A 16,545-nucleotide genomic window follows, 5' to 3' on the forward strand; every position below is an offset into this window, starting at 1 on the left:
ACGACAAAGTCACTTGTGTATACATGTACAGTAGAGGGAGGTTTATACGGATCAGATAGCGATTCAAGATCTGTTTGCTTCAGCATCTCCAACTTCAGGGATGTTACTGGTGTTTAATAATCTTCCCGACGCCGGTGTTTAATGCGCTATAAATCCTGTTGCGCTAGCCCATCAATAACGTAAATACCGGGGATACGCGCTCAGTATTATGCTAAGAGGTTGTTTGGTGGCGCAGGGGTTGCCTGTGAAACGTGGTCACGTAGCTATACTTCTACAACCAGCGTAATTGTGCCGTTGGGCCACAGAATATATTTACCCGCCACAGCTTGAGCCAGTGCCTTCTATCACTCACAGCTACACTTTGCATTCATGCTTCGTCTACCTACCAGTCGCCAGTCATGGCAGCGTCGCTCTCGCGGGCTTCGCGCTGTTTCCGCTTGGCGACCAAGGCCAGCGGTTTCAGGAAAGAGGACTCGAAGAAGTCCACGTACTTGTTCATGCTCGTAGCACCCTTATCCGAGTCAAGTTCCTCGTGGAGTTGGCCGAGGGTGGGTACCTTGAAAGGGTCGAAGGCTTCCATGGATTCCACATCGATAGGCACACAGACGCGCCCTGTCTTGGGGTGCACAGCAAACGGACTCTTCAGCAAGTGATTCCGCTGCTTGGACACATTGGCATCCAGTCGTGGGTACAGGTAGGCCAGCACGATTTCCTGGAGACACGTGCGCAGCTCGGCCGCCGCGAAACGTTTGTTGGCGTCGCTGTTGGGGGCCGGGCGCTTGAGGCTGCTACCGCTGCGAGCGGCGTTGGCGTTCTTCAGCACTTGCTTGTCCACAGCATCTCTGAGCTCGCGCCACTTGTCGCTGGCACTCGTGTTGCAGTTCGTAGCACCCCAACGGCGCGTCATGTTGGCGCGGATGTCCTCATCGGGCACCATCGCCAGCAGCTTGGTCCACTCCTTCTCGGAGCACAAGATCCCCTGGCCTTTTTCCGCCAGAATCACGTCCTCGAACATCGGCTCTAGCAGGCGGTATGCGCGACTGATGTCAAAGTTAGAAGTCTACCCAGCCAACCTCTCAACACCAAATAACATAAACTCACTCAAGCGACGGGTGCAGCGGTTCGCGCAGCTTGACCTTCCTGGCCGAGTTCTCGTTGCCCTCCACGAGCGACAGGTACCCGACGACGGCGGATCGCGCCTCGTTCTCGAGAGCACGCGCCTGCTCGTCTGCGACCCAGCAATGGATACCACGACGACCGGAGTACACCCAGAGGAGGTTCTCGAAGCCGAAATCCTCGCGCAGCGCGGCGTTCAGCACCTCCACGGCCGCCACCATGAACTGCCAGCAGCGGTTGCAGATGGCGGCGCCCTCGCAGCACGTGCGGATGTCGTCGTAGTCCGTGAGATCGATATCGAACACGAGCTCGCGCTGCTCCGGGGTGAAGTCCGCGGCGCTGACCTTGCCCTTGTCGGCGGGCGACACGGAGAACACGGCGCCGATGTCGATCTTGAAGGGCAGCGTCTTGCTCATGCTGGCCTTGAGCTCCTCGGCGTTGTGGAAGGCCTTGTAGCGGATGTACGTGTCGTTCTCCAGCGTGTACGACAGCTCACGGCGGAACAGGAACTCCTCCCCTGCAGTGCAGGCAATAGATGCATATAGTCACCCCTCTGTACCAGAACATACAGCTGCAATAGAGGGGGAAACGCACCTCCGTCGTAGCTGAGCCACTGGGTCATCTGCTGGTACGGGAACAGTCGATCTGCGGGGGTTACAGAGCGCGGTACACGGCGTGTGAGGGCTCATTCGACGCGTGAACAAGCGGAGAACACGGTTCTGTCGGCTTCAACCAGGAACGCACCATAGTAGAGCTGCAGCAGCTCCGCGGAGAAGTCCTCTTGCGGCATGGCGCTCGACGTCGCTTCCTCCAAGTCGCGGCAAAAATTGGCGCGCTGATGGCGAGCTCAACGCTGATTGGGTAAAACCCAGCTCGTGTGTCGATACACCAAACCTGCGAGAAACTATACAACCACCCTGCACAAACCAATACACTGTGTATCCATTTCCGCGGGGAATGCTCCCGTCCACCGTTTCCACTGACTGGCTGGGGCGGCTCGGCGCTTCCGCCCAGGCCTGAGACCCCCACAGTACCGAAATTACTCCGTCGGAATCATGGGTAAGCTTCGCGGCCGCCGCGTTCGTCTGCTTTTCCTCGCCTCTTCGCCCGCCGCCGTGGAGTTCTCTGCGGGGCGGAGGTGCTGCTGCTAAGTGCGCACGCGTCTTGTCGCCGGGTCCCCCGTCTAGAGTCTCGACTCCCCGCGCTCGACCGGCCCCGGGCTCACTGCTGCATCCCTCGTTCGGGCAGCATTGGAGCCCGCGGGTTCTCCGTCCCGCTGCCGTCCCCCATTGGAGCGATTGCACCCCCATTGCAACCCAGTTGTCTAACGTGTAGAATGGTTAATAACGCCCAGGTATCTCTCGCGATTCGCGCCACAAGCGCCGCGAAACTGGTGGCAAGCGCAAGCAGTACCGCAAGAAAAGGAAATTCGAGCTCGGCCGTCAGCCCGCCCACACCAAGCTCGGCGGCAAGCGCGTGCACGCGGTGCGTGTCCGCGGCGGCCACCTGAAGTTCCGCGCTCTGCACCTGGAGACGGGCAACTTCTCGTGGGGCACGGAGGTCTGCGCCCGCAAGACGCGCATCCTCGACGTCGTGTACAACGCCTCGAACAACGAGCTCGTGCGTACCAAGACGCTCGTGAAGGGCGCCGTGGTGCTGGTGGACGCCACCCCGTTCCGCCAGTGGTACGAGGCCCACTACGGCGTGAAGATCGGCGTCAAGAAGAACGCTGAGAAGCACGACGAGGAGGAGGTCAAGAAGTCGGACCACGTGCTGCGCAAGCTGGCCGCTCGCCAGCGCACGCGCGAGCTCGACGCCAAGATCGACGAGCAGGTGGCCTCGGGCCGTCTCCTCGCCGTCATCTCGTCGCGCCCCGGCCAGTCCGGCCGCGCCGACGGCTACATCCTGGAGGGCAAGGAGCTTGAGTTCTACCAGCGCAAGCTCGCCACCAAGAAGTCGAAGAAGTAAGCTACTACTTCCTAGTCTTCGCCCTGGTCGCTGTCCACACCGCCACTAATGAACAACGGAGTTGATTTCATCTAAACATAATCGTCTTGTATCCATATTAGTCTCTGAAAAGCCTCGTTCTTGATCTATGAATCCTCAGTCTTTAGAGCTTCCAGCACCTGCATTGCAGATCTTCTTTTTATTCTGATTCGTCAAAAAGGATGAATTCGTGTGCGTCCATTGGTAGAAAGTAGCTCAGGTTCACTTTGGAGCCATTTCAGATACTATGGGCCGGTCGCAAGTCAAGTACCGCGCGACGCACGGCCGCGGACGCGGGCGGGGAAGAGGGAGGAGGAGGAGGAGGAGGCGACGCAGCGTCGGGGAGAGGGAGGCGGTCCCACCCGCGGAATTTGGGCTCCAACGCCTTCCGCTTCGAGGAGCGCGAGGAGGCGCAAGACGACGCGGCGGACGAGCTGCAGAGTGCGGGCGACTATGGCGGCAGGACGCAGTTCTTCGCGTCGGAGAGGAACTACAGGGAGCAGATGGGGGCCGCCCCTGGCGAGTACTTCCAGAGCCGCACCATGAAGCAGTGGGAGGAGAAGGGCGACGCCGCAGACGACCAGACGGATGTCGGAGTGCTGGTACGACTGTCTGGGGTGGAGTTGAATGGATGCACGAGTCTAAATGCTGTTTGCTGGCCATGCAGGACCTGGACTGGATCGCCTCGCAGTTGGCATTTGTGTCGCCGGATGTTCGCTACAGGATCGACCCGAAATATTGCGTCCGTGCAGCAGCCTTTATCCTAGTTCTGCCGTGGAATTAGTTACTGATGAAATGCTTGATTGTGCAGATTGACCTGCCGTTCGAGCCGCAGGAGGAGGAGGACAGTGAGGCAGGTGAAGAAATTGTTCCAGAGCAGACAAGGGCTGCGTCCACGGTCTCTACCGCTGCTACCCCGTCCGTTGCAGCGCCAGTGTCGTCAAAACCAGCTCAAAGCGACGCGGAGCTGGACTTCTTGCTCAACCTCAGCGCGCCGACATCAACCGGAGCTAAGACAGCTCCAGCACCCGCAGTGCCTCTTGCTGCGTCACCGGCTCCTACGAGGACTGCCGCCGAAACGGAGCAACTGGAAGAGTGGCTAGACGACGTTCTTGACATGTAGCCAATGCACTGCACTTTGTTAAGGTTAGAATTTTCAATGCACGAACGGTATACAAGCGACCCGCTTCCATCTACTCCGCTGCTTTGACTCGAGCGAAGTAGATGACGTCCACACCCTTGCACCTTCCCCAACGCCTCGCTCCTTCTAACCTGAACACGACACTCTTCAGCTGGTGGCTACTCTCTCGTCGAAATAGCACACGACGTACCGGATGCGAAGGCTGTCCTTCTCCTCGAAGAGATACGTCCACTTGATACCGGACTTGTCACCATGAATGACGATGCCGTTGTCCCCTTGGAGCTCGTACGTTCCGTCGCTCGCAATAACGTGGCGGAAGGTGGCCGTCACATCCGCGTCTGCGTCTTTCGACACCAAATGGAACTTGTAGGCGCTCTCCGACTCAAAAGTCAGCTGAAGCTGCACACGCTGGTCCTTCACAGCTTGGGACCAGTCCAGCGCCGTGTTGCCGAACGCCTCGTTGCTCTCCCAAGTTCCAACGAGCAAAAGTGCTGCATCTTGGTCGTCCTGCGCCATCATTGTGCTTGTCAATCAAATCAAAAGATACGCGACCTTTAGGCTGGGCACTGGAAGTGCTGCAACAACGATGAAGGTAGTCATGAAATGAATTGAAATGGTATAGCGGTCGGCGACTTATATACGCGCTATGCATGAACTCGACTAGACTCACTACTGCTCGACTTGTTCGCTCTGCTTCTGTTGCTGTATGGTATGCGTTGTTGGTAGGTAGGTTGGTTGGTGGGTTGGTCGGTTTGAGAGTTGCAATTTGGTTGCTTGTTGGAACCTCTCTGCGTGGAAGCTGCTAGCGATCGCAGCAGAGCACTTGAGGTTGTAAGGTGTTCTCGACAGCCTCAGGCCGCCGAGGAGACGTCGTTGACGGTACGTACGGATATATTGGTACGTCCGGAAGCGTAGGTGCGCTGGTCCTCTGCGAGGGCGGCGTAGTGCTCCTCGAGCTGCACGTACGAGTTCTGTGGGTAGCGGCCCGTGCCGTTGCCACATTCGGACTTGTCGATCACGCGACCTCGAAGACCATCCGTGTGGATGTAGACCCAGTGGCCGAAGGACCCCAGCATGCGGCACGAGTTTAAGCCGGCCACGAAGATGTACAGCACCGGCATGTACGACGACGAGCTGGCGAAGTACACCACGAAGAGCGCGAAGATGAGGTTGGAGAATGCCCACGTGAGCAGCACGTTTGTGCGGAACGCCTCGAAGTTCTTCTTCCTGTTCTCGACACGCTCCTTCTCTTCACGACGAAGCTCCTCCAGTGCGCGGCGCTTGGCGATCACATCCTTGAAATCACCCTTCTCTGTCTCATCCAATGATGCTGCCAGCAACGGATCATCGTGGAGGCCCTTGGTGCCCCATGACAAGTCCTGGAGGTTGCAGAAAGAGTAGATGGTGAAGATGTTCACGAAACTTGGGATCAGCGCTGTGTAGTGCGTGAACGTCATGAAGATGTGGTGCACTTCTCCATGTAAAGCTGACGCGATGAAGTACACACCGACAGTAAGAATCGAAACCACAATTGAGTGGGTGGTTGCTGGCGTCGAGAAGAAGATACCGGCGCCGACGAGCGAGGACAGCATCATCATCAACCCGAACACAGCCCCAACGAAGTAGTACGTGAGTTTCATGTGCTTCGGGTTGTTGCCCAATCCAATGATGATCAGCATCAGAAGGCCGAAGAGGTACGCGAAGTTGTAGATGTACACGGAACAATTCAGCACAGTCTGCGAGTACCCCGACGTGTCAATGAACTCGAGGCGATTCTGCTGGAAACCTTGGAACACGATGAAGAACAGCGCGAGGTACAGGTTCGCCGGTAGGAAAAATCCAAACGCCGTGTACAGAAGGTGATACACGTAGAAGACCATGAACGCCATCTTACGTAAGAACGAATGCTTGCTTTCTGAGTAGATGCGACCCCAATTCCAGATGCTGAAAAGGGTAGCGAAGAACGCTCCATTGAGCCACCGCTTTCGCTGCGAAATAAGGCCGACCAGGTCATGCGGAACGTCCGTGCGGGCCACTGCATCCTTCACATAGTGCATAGTCCAGTTGCAATTCTTGCGCGCAACGACTTCGAACGACAGGATCCTGTCCTCAGCAAGGTACATGTTGCCGATGAATGGTCCTAGCACATCCAGCTCAATGTTGAGCGTCTGGAAGTACGCATCTAGAGGAGCTCCGCGGATTGCCTCATACCGGTACGCCGAAAAAGCGCCCGGCAGCACGCTGATAAACCCGAAGCAGCTTTCGAGCGACTTGTCCAGGATGTTCGAGATCTTGTACTCGAAGTGCTGCGCCGAGATGACCCAGTTGCTCAAATTCTCGAACGGCTTCTCTACTGTGAGCTGTCCGCAAGCTCCTCCGATCTGGTGGTTGCGCTCAAAGGCGAAGAGCAAATGGTACAGCGCCGACTTTGTAAGCATGGTGCCCACATCCATCACCGCCGTGTACTCTGGCTGAATCTGCTCTGCAAAGGCGTTGAAGTACCAGTGGTGCGAGTCCAGTTTGCTCGACTTGGTTTCTTTCAATGCAAACACCGTCTGAATCGGCAGCAGACACTTGCCGTTCACGGAAAGCTGCAGCGTGTGCTCGAACAAGTGGCACTGCGCTCCAATGCCTGCACTATTGATGGTCAGCAGGTCTTCATCGTACAGTCCAATAGCCTCCAAGTAGTCCAGCGTCTTCGGGTGCACCTGCTCCCTCCCGTCCGCGACAATGCAGACCAGCACATTCTGCCACACATCATCTCCTGCAAAAGCCCCACTCAAGGCCTTCTCGTCGCCGGTCTTCTGCTCCTTCAAGTACGCCAAGTTGTTGGCTAGTTTCTTCAACGTGGCCTTAAGTTGCTGCGGGCCTTCGTTGTACATGGTGATGCAGATCATGAGTCTCGGGCGTCTGCCCGTCTCAACGCACCGGAGTCTATAGCCCAAGTTGGAGAAGTCGATGGGGTGCGGGCAGTACACGGGCGTGTACCACATGCGTCTCGCCTCCTCCTCGTCCATGTAAGGACCCACCCAGTCCTCGTCCCAGTTGGCGACCGGGATGCCGACCTTGTGCACGCCCGGACGCGGGTGCTTCTCCTTGACGCGGCCCTCGATCCAGTCGCAGAGCCTGGCGCACCAGTTGAGCGTCTCGAAGCCCTTGCTGGTGAGCAGGTTGCAGATCTTGGGGTTGGCCTGCCGCTCGGCCACGTTGGCCATGGCGTAGCCGCCCTCCAGGTACAGCTTGAGCGCGTCCCGGTAGCGGCGAGCGCCCAGCGCCACGGCGGCGCGGTCCAGCGTGCTGAGCGCCTCCTCCACGGACGGGATCTCGCTGTACGTGCGCACGAGGTCCGTGGCGCTGGCGTACGACTTCATGCTCGAGATCAGGTCCTGCACGCTGCTGGGCGGGAAGGCGGCGCCCGTGGGGATGTAGCTCGTCACGTACTGCTGCGAGCCGCACGAGCGGATGCTGGGCGGCGGCAGCGGGATGCCGTCGTACTCGACCGACATGATGGACGAGCGCGGCGCGTGCGACAGCGGCTGCAGCCCGAAGCTGCGCGGCGCGAAGCCGGACGACGGGGGCGGGGCGCCGCTCATAGGCTTAGTAGTATAGTATAGGAGGCTTCTCGGTGGCTCACTTGCGATGTCGGCACCAAAATGCAGGATGAACCGAGCGAGAGGCTGATGGTTGCTGGGGTCTCTCGACGTTGCAGCGGTTGAGGCGGCAGAGACTGCGGTTTCTTCTCTCCGGCTTCTCTTGAAGCGGCCAAGCTCAGTCTTATAGGGGCAGCATGGCCCCAGCTGGCGCCGCTGCTGGTGGCGGCAACTCGCTGCTGGCTACTGGCAACTCGCTGCTGGCTACTGAAACCGATGCATGGGATCAGTTACGGGAGAGAGCGGTCACTGCGGAGCGTGCTTGTCTTTTGTTGCGGCGATTGTTGGCCTTGCCTTGCCTTGCCCTGCGTTGCGCTGTCCGAGAGAAGCGAGCAAATTTTCCTCGACACTGCAGGGCAGAGATGATTGAATTTGAAGCTTTTTCGTCGGCAATGTTGAAGATACGGGGCGGACCAGATTTGACGGATGGCTACACTGCAAGGGCAAGTTGCAGGGCGAGAAGTTCGACCGACAACTTCGTGGCGAAGTTCGTGGCGCGTGCAGTCAAGGCGATGGACCGCTCGCCAACGCTGGATTCGCGTCCGTGACAAACCTGGCAGATGGCTTGCCAGACATAGAGTGCGGGCCTCTGCCAGATGCCGCCGGCCGGCTCACCCACACGCGAAGAGGCAATTTCGATGACGACCATCGGAGGGCAGGCGCACAAGAGTATCATCTCGTGGTGTTGTTCGCTCTTAGTCCCAAGCGCGATGCACCAAAACTGCCACTGTCGCTGCGGTGCACAATGCGCTGCTATCGCAAAAGCTCGAAACGCTCGTCCTGCACGAGCTTACTTGAAGGTTCAGTGACGCATACATGAAGGCTCAGCAGCCCCCCACCACCACTTGACTCGCCTCGACGCTCGGCTGTTACCGGCGGTAACTTGCCGCCTGCAGGAGAACCGAAATATTCGACACTTGATACGCCCACGTAACCTACGCACACCTGCTCGGATGCAAGTGCCATACGTTGCTGCCAGTCACGCGTATCATTGCAAACGCTTCAGGCTGCAGCCCATAGCTGGCGCTGCGACCCCAGGGCCCATAAGGCCAATATCGTTGCTCTGAGCAGCACTGCAGCAAGCTGCCCGTCAATGTGCGGTCACGTTGCGCTGTACGATCTTTTGCCCCCGACTAGCGGAATGACGGCTTCCTCGTTCTTGCTCGCCGCAGACGAAAGCGCAAAAGCAGTCGGGGAATGATTCTCACGCAAAGCTCCATGCCCGTGCCCATCAGCACCAAGAAGCCTTCGCAGGAAATTCCAAACTTCAATGCGAGACGCCTGAAATGCAATGCGTAGATTTCCAGCGCTTTTTCACCGGTTGCCGAGTGCTCACCAAGCGCTTCTGTAAGCAACCTGAGCAGCTTTCCGGCACGGTGAAGAGCGATGAGATGCGTCGGCCATAATTCTGGACCTGCAATGCAGGACCTGCATACGCATTACTTCCTTCGTTGACGAGGGAATCAATGCAGGCCGCTTACCCCAGCTACCAGCGTATACACGCAGCCACCACATGACAGCAGCTTCCAGACGAGACAATAGATGGATGCTGCATCGCATCCAGGTATGGCGAAGCTAGACCCTGGAACTCCAGCGCAATGCCATTGCGGCAATGGTTCACTCCGCGCTGCTGATTCACCGAGGAATCAAATGCGCCAAACTGTCTTGCCATGGTCGGTGGTCGTGGCCCTTCTCAAGACGCCGCGCAACATGCTCCTGGGCAGCAGATCAACGCGTTGAAGGATTTGACAGACAGTCCGCGCCGGCATTGCCAGGAGCAGCAACCTGCCACCCCAAGCAGCCCGACCTGCACACCGCGATCACCATCGCCACCTCGATAGCGTTCCGGCGTCACCGGCCTCCAGCACCACATCCGCTGGCAAATGTGAGCAGCCACTCCGGCTTCCGCGCCAGCATTCGCTCCACACCATACGAGCGGATAGGCGGCACTCCCGGTCTCCAGCGCTCGAAATCCCGCCGCCGGCCTGGAAGTTCCGCTGGAAGCGCGACCGATCTGGAAGTGGCGCCGCCGCGCGCCCTTGCATGCTCGCCGATGTCGCGTCCGTCAGCATCCCGGATTTCCCTGCTGGCGTCCATCAGATCGGAAAATGGCGGCGATTTGGCCAGTGCCCTCGAGCCAGTTGCCGCGCACACGGGAGGTACAGGTTCAACTCCCGATCTGAATTTGCGCGAGGTGCTCGGTCTCTTTTTCCCGCCCTCGAGTTTAACATGTTGACGTCAAAACTTCAAGGAGCACGAGCCGTGCGACTGTCGACGTCAAACGTAGCGCGGCCTCTGGTGCTTGGTTCCCGGCCTGCAAACGAGCGCCCGACATTCGGAGCGAGAAACTGAAGAGAGGCTTGAACTTGCACGGGTGGCCACCTGCCGCTCAACTAGAAACTGAAGCAAATCCCGGGCCAGCGGCCAGCGGCGTCCGTCAAAAAAGTTTGTGGCGGACCCAAGCAGCGGCGGCTAGGGCCTCGACAATCAGATTCAGCCGCTGACGGCGCCTGGACGCGTGGCATGGCGTGGCAGGACTTTGAAGCGCAACACCCTGGGGTGTTGCGCTTCCGAGTCCGCGCGCGCAGTCATCTGCGAAAACGCAGTCACGGCGCAGGGCCCGCCGAGACGGCCGCCCGTTAAACGTACCATCGCAGCGGGAGCTTCCTCGCAGAGGCCGCGCCGCCCAGCTGGGCCGTCAATACATTCTCGGGGTCTCCGCGGCTTGCCTTGCGTGTCAGCGCCGCTCTGCAACACCCATCACCTATTTGAACCGCAATGCTGGAGCACTGGCCAGTCCACGTACCCCGGCATCCAATCAGCGCGCGCGGCGGAAATTCCTCCTGTCAAAACTTGTACAGGGCAGCTCTGCAGAACGACCATCACTCCTCAATGAGTCAAATGGTAATTCAAGAACCTGTAGTACTTGGTACCCCGCGCAAACCGCCCTGGTTGAATCATCGAACTGCCCGCGCCGCAAATGGTCGCGCCCACGCAGCCACAGACCCAAGTCTCACTCGCCGAGCTTTGCCATTTCGCAATCCTCCAGGCGCCAGACACTCCGTCGTCGACTGCAAGAAGCAAGCCTCCCCTCCAGGTGCGCCGCCGCTGCCCTACGCAGACTGGGAGCGCCCGCCATCTGCTGCAAGATCGTTTAACACGTCAGCACTGACCGATTGTATCTTTCCGTTCCCGTCCACCGCAGACATGAGCGCCATCATCAAGTCCCTCCGCCAGACGGCCGCCGTCGCCGCGCGCTCGAACGCCATGCCCGCCGCGGCCCGCTCGCTGTCCACGACCACGCCCACGCTGCTGGACGAGCTGAAGGAGCAGATCCCCGTGCGCCAGGAGGCGCTCAAGAAGCTCAAGGCTGAGCACGGCCACAAGTCGCTGGGCGAGGTGACTGTGGAGCAGACCCTGGGCGGCGCCCGCGGAATCAAGTCGCTCCTGTGGGAGACGTCGCTGCTGGACGCCGAGGAGGGCATCCGCTTCCGCGGCCACACCATCCCGGACCTGCAGAAGCTTCTGCCCGCCAAGGAGGAGGGCGGCGAGCCCCTACCGGAAGGTCTACTATGGCTGCTCATGACCGGCGAGGTCCCCACGGCCGCCCAGGCCGCCAGCGTCACGGCCGAGCTGCACTCGCGCGCCAAGGTGCCCGAGCACGTGCGCAAGATCATCCTCGACCTCAAGCACGCCCACCCCATGACCCAGCTGTCGGCCGCCGTGACCGCCATGAACACCGAGAGCATCTTCGCCAAGAAGTACGCCGAGGGCATCCACAAGTCGACCTACTGGGAGTACACGTACGAGGACAGCATGAACCTCATCGCCCGCCTGCCGGAGGTGGCGGCCCTTATTTATCGCAACACGTACTTCGGCGAGTCCAACAACGCCTACGACTCGAGCCTGGACTACTCGGCCAACTTCAACCGCATGCTGGGCTTCGACAACGCCGAGTTCGACGAGCTCATGCGCCTGTACCTGGTGATCCACAGCGACCACGAGGGCGGCAACGCCAGCGCCCACACCACGCACCTGGTCGGCTCCACGCTGTCGGACCCGTACCTCTCGCTGGCCGGTGGCCTCAACGCCCTGGCCGGCCCGCTGCACGGCCTGGCCAACCAGGAGGTGCTGGGCTGGATCCTCGACCTGCAGGCCGAGTTCCACGCCAAGGGCCTGGAGGTGAACAAGGAGACCATCACCCAGTTCGCGTGGGACACGCTGAACGCCGGTAAGGTTATCCCCGGCTACGGCCACGCCGTGCTGCGCAAGACGGACCCGCGTTACACGTGCCAGCGCGAGTTCGGCCTCAAGTACATGCCCAACGACGAGCTGTTCCGCATCGTGGACACGATCTACCAGGTGATGCCCGGCGTCCTGACCGAGCACGGCAAGACCAAGAACCCGTACCCGAACGTGGACTCGCACAGCGGTGTGCTGCTGCAGTACTACGGCCTGACGCAGAAGAACTACTACACGGTGCTGTTCGGTGTGTCGCGCGCCATCGGCGTGCTCTCGCAGCTCTTCTGGGACCGCGCACTGGGCCTGCCCCTGGAGCGCCCCAAGTCGGTGACCAGCGAGTGGATCAACAACCACTTCGCCAACAAGAAGTAAGCTTATCCAACCCGCTAGCGACAGAGGCGAAGGCGGGGGCCGCGCGCGCATGGGCGTGGCCGCCGCGGATGGACGAACATACCAGCAGGATAGCCTCGGCCGGTAGATAGGCTGGGCTTTAGGAGTTCTTTATTTGCAAATGCAACGAGCAGTCTAGTTCAACTTGTCCGTGTCTGCGTGTGCATGTTCATGTGTTTGGAGTGAGAAAGCCTCGTGAGGCCTCGCTTCTTCGGGCAGCAGCAGCACGAGCATGCCATCATGAGCACATCATGGCGTTGCTGAGCACATGCTTGGTCAAACTCGTGTGCAAGCAAGGTGCCTACGTCACAGCGGGTGCCGCGCGTCGTAATTTTGCAACCGATTGGCTCGCTAGAACTTGAAGTTCCAGGGCCAATGAGCGACCGTTTAACAACTCCAGTTCCGGCGGTCTGGAAGTTTAGTTCGAGGTGGCTCGTCTATTGGCCGGTGACTGATACGGTCATAGAAAATGACCGCCCCATGTCTTCGCGACCAATCCAACGACGCGAACGTCCTCCTAGCACTGCAGGCTGCAGTGCAGCCCTCCCGCCTCAGCAATTGGCCTCTCACCTGGCACTTGCCAGTGGCAGGCTCCACCTGGAATCTCGAGCATGCCTGGGTGTCTCGCAATTGCATCCTGAACTTATACGTGTAACTTCGAGTTTAGGCAGCTGTCGCAAGATAAAGCGAACACGCGTCTTCTAGTCCTCATTTGCCACACAAACTACAGAAAATTTGCGGGCCAACTCAGTACGGCACCGAGCACCTACTGCGTGTGAGCAAAAGCATGACTTCTCCTCGCCGTTCGTTGCAGGAAGAACGCACCCCCCCCGAATTATCTGGTTTCAGCAGGAAGACCTACCGCTACATGTATCACTACAGCAAGATACGTGGGATCTGTGCAGACATCGACCAAGCATCTCAACACGGGGAGGCAGTCACCGATCAAAGTTCGCAAACTTTACTCACTTGTTGCTGATAAGCAAGTGAGTGAATGAGTAGTGTACCCATCTCCAACTCATTGTGTGTCCCACACCATCAATACACTGTACCACCTCATTTTTTGAGATCGCATTACGCGAAACGCACTTTTGGCGGGAAGCAAATGGAGCGCTGCCTGGAGGAGATCTCGGCCACTGTGCTGGACGCACGCGAGCCTCTCTCGTACCGGACGCTGGGCATTCGATCGCGTGTGTCCTGCGCCGTCAGCGTCGCGGCGCTTGAGCAGTTCTCGTCCGAGAACGACGCCGTCAAGGCGCTGCACGTGCTGGTCAAGCGCGCTTCCGCCGCGGATGACAGCGCCACGAGCCACACCGCCGCCGCCAAGCGTGACCCGCGCGCGCGCGTGCTGTCCCTGACCGCGGCGACGCAGCAGCAGAGCGAGGACCTGCTCTGCCAGCAGATCTACGCGCTGTACGGCCAGCCCGAGGCCTCCACAACCGCCACAGCCACGGCCTGCTGGGCGCAGGAGCGCCAGGCGCGCAACGACGCGCTGCGTGGCGTAGACAAGCACGCACCGCTGACGGCTGCAGCCAAGGCACTGTACGCCAGCGGCATCAAGTGCGCGGAGGCCACGGCGCGCCAGGACTTCGGGGACGAGCAGGGCGAGGAGACCATCTCGGCCTTCGACGCCATCGACGCGTCGGCCAAGAAGAAGAAGCCCAGCGGCGGCTCGTCCTTCTTCAAGAGCAGCAGCAAGAGCTCCAAGAGCAGCACGGCGAGCAGGAACGGGGGCAGCATGGCTGCGACGGCCAGCAAACCCGCGGAGGCCAAGAAGCTGGACATGAGCAACGTTCTTACGGTCGACAGTGACGACGAGGAGGACGACGAGACGGACGCGCCCGTGTTCGTCAAGAAGACGACCAGTAGCAAGAGGGTTATCAGTGATGACGACGACGAGGAAGAGGACGAGGCCCCGAAGCCCAAGGCGGCGAGCAAGAGCCGCAACGTGAAGCGCAAGCTGAACGCCTCTCCGGCGGTGGCCAAGAAGGCAAAACAGGTGGAAGAAGTGGAGCTGGAGGAGGAGGAGGAAGAGGAGGAGGCAGAGGAAGAGGAACCTGTTGTCGCGACGAAGAGGCGGGTACTTGTGTCCAAGACGCGCATCAATGAGCAGGGCTACATGGTCACGGAGAAGACGTACGAGGAGGTGGAGTTGACGCAGGAGGAGGTCGACAAGGAGCAGAAGGCTGCCAAGAAACAGTTGGAAGACAAGAAGAAGAAAGCGGCCGCGGAGAAGGCCGCCAAAGCCAAGAAAGAGGCCAAGAAGCACAGCGGACCGCCCAAGCAGCGAGACCTGCGCTCCTTCTTCTCGGTCAAATAAACACCGCGCCATAACGTGTAGAACGCAATGCAAATACCAATGCAATAGTAGGGGAGGTTTCATTGTTATAGGTCACACAAGGCGTTGGCAGCGGGGTCACTATCAAGCACAGACGGGAACGTCTTCGTGCTTTATTGCTCCACGACTGCCTGCTCTCATCTACTGCTCCATGTCCTGGTCCTCTTCCTCTTCGTCGTCCACCTCGTGGAACATGAACTCGCGCTGGTACTCCATCAGGAACTGTGTGGAGCGCTTCACATCGGCGAAGAGCGAGTACACGCGCTTGATGTCGGGCACATCCACCTCGGTGCCCTTGCGCTTCGAGCACACGAGCGACGCCGTGATGATCATGTGGATAGCATATCGCAGCGACGTCTCTACAGCGATACGCGTGAGCAGATCCTTGGCCTCTTCAGTCATTTCCACATCCTCCTCTTCACATCGAATGATGAGAATCTTGCGCATTTCAGCCTCGCTGTAGGGCTTCGTAGGGATAATCATTAGTCGGTCCAACAGGTCGATGGGGATGCCGTGCGGGCTCTTGTAGTTGGTACCACGAATCCGCGTGATTCCACGGTTCGTGGCGATAATGAGCACAGGGGCCATGTCGCTCTCAAGAGCACGATTGAGCCACGAGAAGCACTCGATGTCCAGCATGTGCACTTCGTCGATGAACAGCACGCCCGGCACGATAGTAGCCTTCCCTTCCTCACGCCACTCGGCCACCTTGGTGTCAATCTGCTCACGCACTTCGTCCTTGATCTCACCCGTGTCGCCAGCGAACAGCGCAAGGAAGCCCTGCGAGCGCGAGTTGATCACATCAATCTCGTGGAGCGACACGACGTGCACCACCTCCTTGCGCTTCTGCAGCTCGCCTTCGGGGCACTGCACAAAGCGCGTCTGCGCTCCCATGGCATCATAGTCCCGAGAACGCGTGAACGAGCGTCCGAGCTTGGAGATCTTGCCCGACTCCTTGTTGATCGTGATGACATCGCCAGCCTCCACCTTCTCCTTGGTCAGCGAGTCGATCATCTTGGCTCCGAGGTCGTACACGGTCTCCATCTCGGTGGTTCGAAGCGTGAGGCGACCCACCTTGTCGCCCACGCCGCCCGTAGGGGTGTCCACCTGGATCTCCACCACTTCTCCTTCGATGATCTCCGTCTCCTCCATGATCCGCACGCCAATGGAGCGGCGGAAAGCCTGCGTCAGCGCCTCCGTCTTGCTCATCTCGAGCGAGAACACCTCGCTACCAGCGATCGTAGTGAACGGCGTGTCCTCTCCCAGAGCCTGTGCAATACCCATAGCAATTGCCGTCTTGCCCGTGCCGGGCTTACCGGCCAGAAGGATGGCGCGGCCGGCGATGTTGCCTTCCTCGATCATCTTGGCCACAATGCCCGCCGCCTTACGGGCCTCCGTCTGGCCCACCATGCCCTGCGAGGACGCGCGCGGCTCCAGACTGTCGTCCAGACCCAGTCCGCGGATGTGCGAGTGGGCGCCGATGCGCTCGATGCGCGTGATGTCCTTCACTTCGGCCTGCGTCTTGACTGTGCCTGACTGCGAGGAGGCAGCGAGCGTTTAGTGCACTTGCAGAGGACACGGGGCACGGGAGAAGGTGATTGTTGCGTGGAGGAGGTAGAGCAGACGCGTACCATGATGGAGAATGTGCTTGTGTGGCGTGGGAGGGGCTGCAACGAGTGGAG

General features: G+C 59.3%; 8 protein-coding genes across 8 annotated transcripts; 4 read left to right on the forward strand and 4 right to left on the reverse strand.

The window, feature by feature from the left end:
• Positions 1 to 382: 382 nt before the first annotated feature.
• Positions 383 to 1,906, reverse strand: IUM83_02342 (DNA primase small subunit; the record flags this gene model as incomplete). Its single annotated transcript, XM_067926252.1, has 4 exons — positions 383 to 1,040; positions 1,102 to 1,633; positions 1,711 to 1,761; positions 1,861 to 1,906. The coding sequence occupies 4 exons, from the start codon at positions 1,904 to 1,906 to the stop codon at positions 383 to 385; spliced, it is 1,287 nt and encodes a 428-aa protein (XP_067796427.1).
• A 265-nt stretch (positions 1,907 to 2,171) lies between these two features.
• On the forward strand, positions 2,172 to 3,084 carry IUM83_02343 (40S ribosomal protein S8; the record flags this gene model as incomplete). The annotated part of the gene is made up of 2 exons (XM_067926253.1): positions 2,172 to 2,175; positions 2,471 to 3,084. 2 exons carry the CDS (start codon positions 2,172 to 2,174, stop codon positions 3,082 to 3,084), a joined length of 618 nt encoding a protein of 205 aa, XP_067796537.1.
• Positions 3,085 to 3,473: 389 nt separating this feature from the next.
• IUM83_02344 (40s ribosomal protein s8) lies at positions 3,474 to 4,225 on the forward strand (the record flags this gene model as incomplete). The annotated part of the gene is made up of 3 exons (XM_067926254.1): positions 3,474 to 3,704; positions 3,770 to 3,844; positions 3,914 to 4,225. 3 exons carry the CDS (start codon positions 3,474 to 3,476, stop codon positions 4,223 to 4,225), a joined length of 618 nt encoding a protein of 205 aa, XP_067796577.1.
• Positions 4,226 to 4,390: 165 nt separating this feature from the next.
• Positions 4,391 to 4,762, reverse strand: IUM83_02345 (uncharacterized protein; the record flags this gene model as incomplete). The annotated part of the gene is made up of 1 exon (XM_067926255.1): positions 4,391 to 4,762. The coding sequence occupies one exon, from the start codon at positions 4,760 to 4,762 to the stop codon at positions 4,391 to 4,393; it is 372 nt and encodes a 123-aa protein (XP_067796459.1).
• A 332-nt stretch (positions 4,763 to 5,094) lies between these two features.
• On the reverse strand, positions 5,095 to 7,836 carry IUM83_02346 (chitin synthase; the record flags this gene model as incomplete). The annotated part of the gene is made up of 1 exon (XM_067926256.1): positions 5,095 to 7,836. One exon carries the CDS (start codon positions 7,834 to 7,836, stop codon positions 5,095 to 5,097), a length of 2,742 nt encoding a protein of 913 aa, XP_067796533.1.
• Positions 7,837 to 10,920: 3,084 nt separating this feature from the next.
• On the forward strand, positions 10,921 to 12,507 carry IUM83_02347 (citrate (Si)-synthase, eukaryotic; the record flags this gene model as incomplete). Its single annotated transcript, XM_067926257.1, has 2 exons — positions 10,921 to 10,990; positions 11,099 to 12,507. The coding sequence occupies 2 exons, from the start codon at positions 10,921 to 10,923 to the stop codon at positions 12,505 to 12,507; spliced, it is 1,479 nt and encodes a 492-aa protein (XP_067796532.1).
• Positions 12,508 to 13,630: 1,123 nt separating this feature from the next.
• Positions 13,631 to 14,845, forward strand: IUM83_02348 (DNA polymerase subunit Cdc27; the record flags this gene model as incomplete). Its single annotated transcript, XM_067926258.1, has 1 exon — positions 13,631 to 14,845. One exon carries the CDS (start codon positions 13,631 to 13,633, stop codon positions 14,843 to 14,845), a length of 1,215 nt encoding a protein of 404 aa, XP_067796572.1.
• Positions 14,846 to 15,004: 159 nt separating this feature from the next.
• Positions 15,005 to 16,497, reverse strand: IUM83_02349 (RuvB-like 2; the record flags this gene model as incomplete). The annotated part of the gene is made up of 2 exons (XM_067926259.1): positions 15,005 to 16,399; positions 16,495 to 16,497. The coding sequence occupies 2 exons, from the start codon at positions 16,495 to 16,497 to the stop codon at positions 15,005 to 15,007; spliced, it is 1,398 nt and encodes a 465-aa protein (XP_067796571.1).
• Between the last annotated feature and the right edge of the window lie 48 nt (positions 16,498 to 16,545).

The sequence above is a fragment of the Phytophthora cinnamomi genome (genome assembly GCF_018691715.1).
Source record: "Phytophthora cinnamomi strain GKB4 chromosome Unknown Contig16, whole genome shotgun sequence".
Lineage (NCBI taxonomy): Eukaryota > Oomycota > Peronosporomycetes > Peronosporales > Peronosporaceae > Phytophthora > Phytophthora cinnamomi.